General features: G+C 42.3%; 1 protein-coding gene across 1 annotated transcript; it reads right to left on the bottom strand.

Annotated features, from left to right (window-relative positions):
- Window positions 1-978: 978 nt before the first annotated feature.
- Window positions 979-2055, bottom strand: LOC128780912 (keratin, type I cytoskeletal 18-like). Its single transcript, XM_071221604.1, has 4 exons — window positions 2000-2055; window positions 1795-1924; window positions 1191-1682; window positions 979-1104 (listed from the first exon to the last, which is right to left on the bottom strand). Exons 1-4 carry the CDS (start codon window positions 2053-2055, stop codon window positions 979-981), a joined length of 804 nt encoding a protein of 267 aa, XP_071077705.1.
- Window positions 2056-10216: the final 8161 nt, after the last annotated feature.

Genomic DNA, 10216 nt, shown 5'->3' on the forward strand with positions numbered 1-10216 from the left:
TAGGTGGTAAGTTAACTTTAACTTTTATGGTATGCAAGTTATACCACAATAAAATTGCTTTTTAACAAGTATTACTTTCCCATTCAAATATTTGAAATCTTCTTTTATCCTATATCTTTCTGAACAGAGTGAAAAGTAAACTGTCTCTTAAGGATTCCTAATATAATCAATAGATGATTCTTCATTTCTGCTTCAATACATTCAAAAAATAAAACATTAAATCTGAGTAATTATCTTGGAAAAAATTAGACAAAACTTTTGGGTTTTACAATGTTTTAAATTAGGACATATTTCAAATGTATAGAAAAGGGTGCATGTTAATATCATGTAGGAAAGTAGAGTGTACCACCTCCAGACATACCACTGTGGCGTAGGGATTATTTTGAGCTGGAGGCAACTGAGAATCAACAGATGCAGAAAGAAGCTTTCTCCAAGCTTCCCTTCTCTGACCCAAAGCAGAAACTTCTGACAAATAAAGACTAACATAAATTTTCTCTGCTGGGGAAATTTTATGATGATAAAGAAGAAGGCAAGTCAGCCAAGAGGGACCCTCACAATCAAATCTTATCCCATTAGTTTCCCCCGTGTATTTACCTCCTCACAGCTTGCCCCCTTGGAAGACTAAAACCACCCTTCTTTTGTCATTGTCACCTCTCTCTACAAATGTATTGGTCTTTGACAGGAAGCTGTATAAGCCCGAGTTCTAACCAGCCTTTTGAGTTACTCATCACTGAATAATTCTCCCACATGTACACATGTTAACTACTGGTTTTACTCTTGGGTTTTTTTTTAACTCTCAACTTTTTATTGGCCTCCCACCCTGCCAAGGGATGCCCAACTTCTTCTGCCTTTAATGCCTCAAAACTCTGCTTTCATTGACCTCAGACACCACTCTGCCATCCACGATCCTGCAGATCGTGGTCTTTTGATGGTTTGTAAGGAGTGGCTCTTGTCCAGGGCGTCAACAAGATTGAAGTCCTACCCTTCTTCCAGTGGGCTGCGGTAGGTGGCAATCGCAGCCTCCAGCATGACCTTGATGTTCAGCAGGGCCTGGTACGCCTGGGCCTGTCTCTGCCCCTCTGTCTGGGTCTGGGCCAGCTCTGACTCCAGGTGCAGCAGGAACCCATTGAGCTATTCCACCTGTGTGGCATAGTGCATCTCCACCCCATCAGGCTGTTCTCCAAACTGACCTTCAGATTCCTCACTGAGTCCAGCTCAGTCTCCAACAACTGGACCATATATCTCAGCTCCATGAGTGTCATCTCAGTGGTGTCTATCTCAGTGGTCTGCGAGTTTACCACTGTGGTGCTTTCTTCAATCTGATGGGACCAGTACTTGTCTAGCTCCTCTGGGTTCTTCCAAGCCCACTCATCATACTGGGCCCAGATGTCTGCCATGATTTTGCTGAGGTCCTGAGATTTGGGGGCATCCAACTCCATGGTCAACCCAGAATTTGCAATCTGGTTTTGTAGACCATTTACTTCCTCCTCATGGTTCTTCTTCATGAAGAGCAGCTCCTTCTTGAGAGCCTTGACCTCTGTCTCTAGCTGCAGCCAAGTGATATTGGTGTTATCAATGACCTTTTGGATCCCATTGATGTCATTCTCCAAAGACCTGCACATGGCCAGCTCTGTCTCATACCTGACTCTGAAGTCATCAGCAGCAAGATGGGCACTGTCAATCTGCAGAACAATGCAGGCATTGCCCCCAGTCTCTGACCCAGAGTCCCTTCTTCTCTAGGTGTTCCAAGATTTTGCTCTCCAGTCTCCAATTATCAGCCTCCAGGCTTCTCACCCTCTCCAGGTAGGAGGCCAGGTGGTCATTCAGGCATTGCATAGTCTTCTTCTCACTCTGGATGCCCCCTGTGCCCACCAGACCCCTGGCTATCCCTGCAGCCAGGTGGGAGCCCCAGCTGCCCTGCACACTGGTGGAGTGGGACACTGAGATCTGGGGGCCTGAGCTGCCAGTGCCAGCATAGACCCAGTAGCTGAGCAACTACATGGAGCCCAGGGTCCAGTAGCTTGTGGAGAAGCTGGAGCGTATGCTGAAGCTCATGTTGTTCAGAGAGGAAAGTGAGAAGCTGAGAGTCAGGTTGAAGCTGCCTGTTTTTCTCTTGTTAATGTTGTTGTTGTTTTTTGTTAGTCTAATTTACAGGGTCCCAGCTAGAGAACCTAGGAAGATAGAGGAAAAAGTTGTTTTCCTCCCCTACAAACACTCTTTAAGCACTGCTCCAAGCTCACCAATACTGACGTTTTCCCAGAGTATGGTCTCTCTAGCAGATGTTCTATGTGAACTCAGAAGAGTGTGTACTTTGCCCTTTGGGGATGGAAAGTTCTATTATGATTAATTAGGTCAAGTCGGTCAGTAGTGTTGTTCAAGTCCACTATATTCTTACAGATTTTGGGTTTACTTTTTCTGTTAGTTATTTAGGGAAGACTCCCCATATCTCTGACTATACTGTGGATTTCTCTAAATTTCCTGCCAGTTTTGCTTTATTCATCTTAGGTTCTGCTATTAGAGGCATAACTGTATAGGATTGTTATGTCTTTCTGATGAAGTGACTCCTCTCTCGTTGTGAAACGGCTTTCCCTAAATCCTTCGTAATGTTCTGTGTTGTTAAATCCAGTTTGATGTTAATGTAGTCATTTCAGCTTTCCTTTGTGTGCTGTTAGCAGGTCATGTCGTTTTTCATTCTTTCCACTTTAACCCATTTGTGTCTTTATATTTAAAGTGCCTTTTTTGTAGGTAGCATATAGTGAGATACTATTTTGTCCCAACCAATCTGACATTGTTGTTTTTTATTTATTTATGTATCCTCACCCAAGTACATGCTTAGTGATTTTAGAAAGAGGGGAAGGGAAGGAGAGAGAGAGAGAAACATCAGTGTGATAGAGAAACATCAATCAGTTGCCTCCTGTATGCACCCAGACCAGGGACCGAACACTCAGCTGAGGCGTGTGCCCTGACTGAGCATCAAACCCAAGACCTTTCGGTTTACAGAATGGGACGACACTCCAGCCAACCATGAACCACTTCAGCCAGGGCTGACATTGCTGCTTCTTAATTAGGATAAACAGTTTACATTTTAATATGATTGTTGATATGGTTGGTTTTGAATCAATCATCTTGCAATTATTTTTCTATTTGTCCTATTTGTTATTCATTCCCTTAACCCAGATTTCTGCCTCTTTTTTTGAAATAATGAAATACTTTTTATGATTCTATTTTGTCTCCTATCTTGGTTCATTACTGATAACTCTTTGCTTTTGTTCTTCTAGTGTTTGCTTTATGATTTACAGTACATATACTCACCTTATCACAGTCTCTATTCAATTGATAAACCACATCAAATATAATATAAAAACTTTACAAAAGTGTATTTCCATTTCTCCTTCCCTGGGCCATGGAAGTTTACATATATATTTCAGTTTACATATATATTTGAGAAGGACCCAAAAAACCTGGAATTTATTTATAAAGTATTGTGTATTTATTCTTACATGTTTAAACTTCAGTCACCTTCAAAGTACTCTCCATTTGATGCAATACACCTGTTGAGACTTTTTCCCACTGCTCAAAACAGTTTTTGAACTCGTAGATTTTCATGCCTTTTAGTGCTCCTGTGATTTTTGGTTTCACCTCCTCCACATGGGCAAAACGTTTCCCTCTGAGGACTTTTCTCATATGGAAAAACATAAAGAAGTCACTTGAGGTGAGATCAGGTGAATAGGGAGGGTGGGGCATAGGGGTCATGTTGTTTTTGGTCAAAAAGTGCTGAACACTCAGTGCGGTGTGGGCAGGTGTGCTCATAAATCACCCATCATGAAATGGGTGAACACTTTGAAAGAGTCTTCAAAAAAAATTCACTGAAGCTGATTGCAGCCTCTCACAACAACACCAGCTGGTACACTGATACAGATGGGTTCCTAGAACACTCACCTAGTGGGGGAAGCCTGTACTACAAGGGGCCCACCCTCCAGAAGATAATTTTGCTTTTATAGGGGGGTCCACCACTCATATATATGTTATAGACCTCAAAATAGTGTTTTTGTGTTTAAACAGTAAAATATCTTCATAAAATGTTTCAATTATAAGAAAAGATCTTATATACAGGGTGGGGCAAAGTAGGTTTACAGTTGTTCATGTGGAAAATAATACATGATTAATAAATGATAACACAAGAATAAACTCCATGTTTCACGTGCTCACAACTGTAAACCCACTTTTGGTCCACCCTGTACGTACACACTGTTCCCATTCCCAGTGCCCTTCGTTCCCTTGTGTAAATCCGGTTTTCCATCTGCAACCATCTTGTGAACATAATAACCTCCAGGGCTGGCCTTCTCGTGATGAATTCTTTCAGTTTTTATAGATCTGAAATGTCTATTTTTCCTTTGTTTTTGAAGATGTTTCTGCAGGCTGTTGAATTTTAAGTTAGAAAATTTTTTTCTTTGAGTACTATTTAAAGTGTTTATTGTCTTCTTGCTTGCATTGTTTCTGACAAGAAAGATGTCATCCTTATATTTTTCCCTTTGTATGTAACATGTCTTTTTTCTCTGCTTTTAAGATTTTTTTATCACCAATTTTGTGCAATTTGCTTATGATGTGCTTTAGCGTAATTTTCTCAGATATGGCACCAGCCTACAGCTCTACGGCAGGAGGCTCCGCAAAGGGACAGTGGCCTCTGCTTGCCCTGATGCCAGACACTTCAGTCTCTCTCTGTATACCACCGGTGCCCTTTGAGCTGCCACCCCAGTGCTGGAGCTCAGAGGGAGTGAGTCTGAGTAGGTGGGTCCATGTGTGGGTCCCCCAAGAGGAACTGCATGGGGCTCCAGCAGCCTCCTCCACTGACTCAATCCCCAGTGGTTTTCGCAGCCAGAAGTTGTGGGGACTTAACCTTCCTGGCTCTGGAATCCTGGACTAGGGGGCCTGGTGCAGGTCTGAGACTCCTCGCTCCTGAAATATCCCTCCCGAATTTTTATCTTTGTGAGTGTGGAGACAGCCCTTTCCGCATCCATGCCCCTTCTACCAGTCTGGATGGATATGGTGTCTTCAATTCCCTAGTTGTCAGACTTTCATTCAACTTGATTTCTGACATTTCTGAGTGATGGTTGTTCTATATTTTAGTTGTAATTCTGATGTGGCTGTGCGAAGAGGTGAGCCACGTCTGCCTACGCTGCCATCTCAACCAGAAGCCTCAGCCCTAACACACTCTCAATGTCCACACTCAGGACTTTAGCCATTCTGCCTTGCATTGCTGGCTCTGTGGACTGGCATCTCCTCGTAGTGATGACATGGCCTCTGCTTGTTGATCTTTCCTTCCCTCTCCAGGTAGTGCCTTGGATGTAGCAGGTACCAAATTCTACTTGATTGGTTAAGTCAACGATATTAGTTCTAATCTGCCTTGGAAATTGGTGATTATAGAATAGGAAAAAAACCTAACTAAGAAGAGAAAATAATTGCTCTTTAATAAGGTATTATTCCTGCTCAGTCTGTTATGGGCGACTCGCACACACATGCAGTACCCAGCAATGTGTAAGGCACACTTGTTTGTTGACTGCATTAAGGTTTTTTTCTTTTTCTTAATTTATCTCTCAATTACAGTTGACAGGAAATATTATATTAGTTTCATATGTACAATGCATGTAACTTTCCCTCTCTTGTCAATGGGCCCCAGCCCACTGCAGAAGAGTCGGGGGAGGATGTTCTCAGAGACAGACGCATCTCCTCCGTCACCACTGAATGTGGAAGAGCAGTGATATTTTCAGATGTCTGAAGAGGGAAAAATGGCTCCAGTAAAGATGGGGTTGAAGATTAAAACCACATAGATTTGAAAGTAACAAGGCATTCTGTGATCTGCCCAATATACTTTGGGGATGGGGGACAACAAAATGTTCTGCAGAACGTGGCTGAAACAATGACTGGAGTTAATTTTTTTAATGGTTTTAATGATTTCAATTAGAGGCCTATACAGGTGTAGCATCACCAATGGAAGCTAGAAGCTGTAAATTCTGGGTTAAAAAGACATTTAGTGTAAACCCGCTCTTATATAAAATATATTCAATCTGCTAGTGCCACCTGCTGGTGAGGCCTGGCTAGTGTTCTGGAAACAACTCTATTTCTTAGTGCCCATGAATTTAACAGTTGCATAGGAGAGGTCTGTAAAGCCTTAGTAAACAATGAAAATGTGGCACAAATATTTATATGATATATGATTACAAGTTTCTTGTGAAAGGGAACGATCAGAACTTCAATTTTCACACTTATGTATACATGAGCCTCAACTCAAAACTAAAATCATTTGTGAGAATTTAGATTAAGAAAAAAAGTCAAAGACAACTGGAAGTTTGTAAAAAGGGGCCTTGTGAAACAATCTTTTAACATTTCTCATATAATCCAAATATCTTAAGTGAAAGTAATACAGAAAATGCAGTTTTGTGTAAAATGGCACTTATTTGTTCTTGCTATTAACCATACCCAGAAGCATCTGATTAACAGGATTGAAAGTCGAGCTCGTGGGATGCCCCGTGACCTCAGCAGCTGCCTCATCCTCTCCCCTACCCCCCTGCAGGCAGTCTCTGGGCTGTGATGTTTTACACCAGTTGCGATAAACTCCACCAGAGGAGGTGCTGGTCCAGTGTCCAGTGGTGGGGATCATTCGGTTCCAGCCTTCAGTCAGCTCTTCATCAATTTTTTATTACTTGTTGTTCCTTGGGAATTACGTTGTATAATTTAAAATTATAAACTGAAATTATACTGTAGCTTTAGAAATATCCCATTAAGACTCGAAAGAGAATGAGCAAAGCATCCTGGCAATAAATCAATCATGAATACATTTTGACCAAGTAATCATAAGTCTTTCATCCATGTGCACACTAAGGTAGATGTTCCTATATGGGATTTGGGAAACGTCAGCTATCCATCCTCTTTTAGTTTTTGGAAAATTTTAATTTGAAATGACTTCAAACTTATGGAAAAGTTGCAAGAAGGGAGAAGATCCAGACTTCTCAGTGGTTAACAGTTACCTCATCAGGTTTGTCATTCTCTTACGCTGTGTGTGCATCGTTTCTTTCTGAACCGTGGAGAGTAAGTTCAGACAAGATGCCCCTTTACCCCTAAACACTGCAGTATTTCCTGAGAATGAGAACGTTCTCTAACGGTGTGATAACGATACAGTTTTCACATTCAGGGAATGGAAATTGATGGAACACTATTTTCTATTGTATAGTGTTTGTTCAAATTTCACCAGTTGTCCTAATAATTTCCTCTGTAACAAAACAATTTATTTTTCTGGTTCAGGATCCAATCTCAGATCACAGGTCGCACTTAGTGATCTTGTCTCTTTAGTCCCCTTAGTCTCTAGGTATTTCCTGAAGTCTGTTCTGTGACCTTGACAATTTTTAGGACTACCAGATAGGTAATTATATAAGAGTTACCAAATGATTTTCAAGCTCTGTCATTCCTACTATATTGATTTGTTGATATTCTACTAGACCACAGGTGGCAAACACAAGGCCCACGGGCCGAATCTGGCCCTCCACCTTGCTTTAACTGTCCCAGCAGCAGCGCTGAGCTCTCACTTAACTGTTAAGGAGCAGTTACATTTATACAGTCCTAAATTACATTCGGCCCTTTGAAGGCAACCGTGAGGCTGATGTGAAAATCAGTTTGACATCCCTGTACTATACGGAAGAGATTTTCTTGCTTTCTATTTATTTATTTAGTCATTTACTTATTTATATCAGTATGGACTCATGGACTCTTTCTCAATTCAATGAGTTACAATTTATTGCTATCATTATTTGTTTTGGTGCTCCAATTGTCCCAGATCTGGTCAGTGGGAGGGAGTCCCTGCAAGCTGGCACCTGTGTTCTTCTGACATGTCCTCATTATTCTTTGACCACCTTCTTACCTTCTGGCAAAACAAGATGCTCCAAGTTCATCGTGACCTTCCCTACCCATCTCCAGAACCAGCCACTTCTCCAAGGAGCCCTTGTTTATTTTAGTGGAGAATGGTATTTATAAACCCAAACAGGGCTAGGTGTGCTCACTGCTACTCAGGTGTCACTACGTCACATCAATAATCAAAGCAAGGAAATATAAATAAATGTACATACACATCTATATCTACTTATACATCTAATTCTAAAAGATGAATTTATATATATCTTCAGTTACAAGGCAGTATTACAGGGTTCATTCTTGCCTTTCTCATTTCCATATTTAAACTACTTTCTTTGTCAGTGGGACCTGGTTCCCATTTTCCTCCATATAATTACTTCTGCAACACATAGAAATTAGTCTCAGAATTGCTATCCTATATCACTGTAAAAGACAAATACACTATCTAGAGCTTAATATTTGTTTGTATTTCTTTTCATCATTTTCATAGTCTGAGGTTTTATACTGAAAGCATTGTGTTCAAAACATTTTCCTGATTTTTTCCCTCACATGCCCAACAGATAGAGAGCCCGCCCTTCACACAGCCAAATCTTGGTCTGTTTGGGCCTGATAAACCCTGCTGACCTCACCCTGAGGACTCCCTGAGACCTCACCCAAACCCAAAGGATTTAGACTTGGTGTACCCTGGGACATCAGCTGTGTGGCCTCAGACCCAGAACTGACACCAAGTTTGAACCTGTATCGATCTGGTGAACGCCATTAGCCCCTAACCTGGTGACCCAACGAGAACCTTCCTCATGCAATTTGAGTCCAGCCAGAGGCTCTTTCGGTGACTAAGCCTAACAGGCAGCTGGCAGGTGGAGGCAGGCAGAGGCAGATCTTGTGGTGCCTTGGGACTTGTGCTGATCTGCCTTCATGCCCAGTGCTGGTAAAAGTCAGCCTTGGTGCACAGCTTGGTCCTTCCCCTGTGCACCCAGGAACAGCAGAGGGAGCCACAAACAGGGGATTGCTTGTAGCTCAAAACAGGTTGCCCATGGCCAGTCACAGGCAATGTTTGACATTGGTCTGCACCAGAATCCCTCCCAAGAGGCCCATAATCAAGACCAGTGGCCAGCTGCAGACAGCATCAGAGCAGAATTCAATAGGCTTCATAAGCAGCATATTCAAAGAGAGATCTCAGCTGTCAATAGACCCTGCTGAGGCAAATGCCACTTCGTGTGGTCAGCAGCGGCACAGCAGCTCACATGCCATGGTCAGGGTTGAGCCTCACATCAGCCACTCTGAGTGCTGATCCCGTGCATGAATGGGCCAATAGCAATCAAGATTCAATTATAACGGGAGGGCCCACACAACACACACATGGGACATTCCTGGAGCACCCAGCTCAGGTGATCAAGGAGACTGCACCACTGAACCCCACAGGACACCCACTACACAAGGCCACCCCACTAAGACTGGGAGCCACTGAAGATCCATCTAATATATACAAGCACAAAGAGGCAGCCAAAATGCGGAGACAAAGAAACGTGCCACAGTGAGAGAACAGGATAAGTCTATAGAAAATACTGAATGAAATAGAGGCAAGCAATTTATCAGGTATAGAGTTCAAAGCAATGGTTATAAGGATGCTCACAGTGGATTCAGTGCTAGCCTGCGGACCAAAAGGTCACCAGTTCAGTTCCCGGTCAGGGCACATGCCTGGGTTGCAGGCCAGGTCCCTAGTTGGCAACTGATCCCCAGTTGCAACCTATTGGTGTTTCTCTCCCTCTCTTTCTCCCTCCTTTCTCCTATCTATAAAAATAAATAAATAAAATCTTTTTTTAATATATTTATTGATTATGCTATTACAGTTGTCCCATTTCCCCCGCCACCCCACTCCATCCTGCCCACTCCCCTCCCTCCCACATTCCCCCCCTATAGTTCATGTCCATGGGTCATACTTATAAGTTCTTTGGCTTCTACATTTCCTACACTATTCTTACCCTCCCCCTGTCTATTTTCCACCTATCATTTATGCTACTTATTCTCTGTACCTTTACCCCCCTCTCCCCCTCCCACTCCCTTATTGACAACCCTCATGTTCTAGTTGTTTGCCTAGTTTGCTCTCATTTTTGTTTTATGTGTGGCCGTTAATAACTGTGAGTTTGCTGTCATTTTTACTGTTCCTATTTTTGATCTTCTTTTTCTTAGGTAAATCCCTTTAACATTTCATATAATAAGGGCTTGGTGATGATGAGCTTCTTTAACTTGACCTTATCTGAGAAGCACTTTATTTTCCCTTCCATTCTAAGTGATAGCTTTGCTGGATACAGTA

The sequence above is a fragment of the Desmodus rotundus genome, chromosome 5 (assembly GCF_022682495.2).
Source record: "Desmodus rotundus isolate HL8 chromosome 5, HLdesRot8A.1, whole genome shotgun sequence".
NCBI lineage: Eukaryota > Metazoa > Chordata > Mammalia > Chiroptera > Phyllostomidae > Desmodus > Desmodus rotundus.

What these genes read in the sequence shown, in the direction of transcription:
- LOC128780912 (XM_071221604.1), bottom strand. Translation starts at nt 2,055, where the DNA reads ATGAGCTTCAGCATACGCTCCAGCTTCTCCACAAGCTACTGGACCCTG. An exon ending in TACTGGACCCTGGGCTCCAT is followed by an intron (nt 1,925 to 1,999) that starts GTAGTTGCTCAG and finishes CCACTCCACCAG; the next exon opens with TGTGCAGGGCAGCTGGGGCT. An exon ending in TGGCCTCCTACCTGGAGAGG is followed by an intron (nt 1,683 to 1,794) that starts GTGAGAAGCCTG and finishes ATTGTTCTGCAG; the next exon opens with ATTGACAGTGCCCATCTTGC.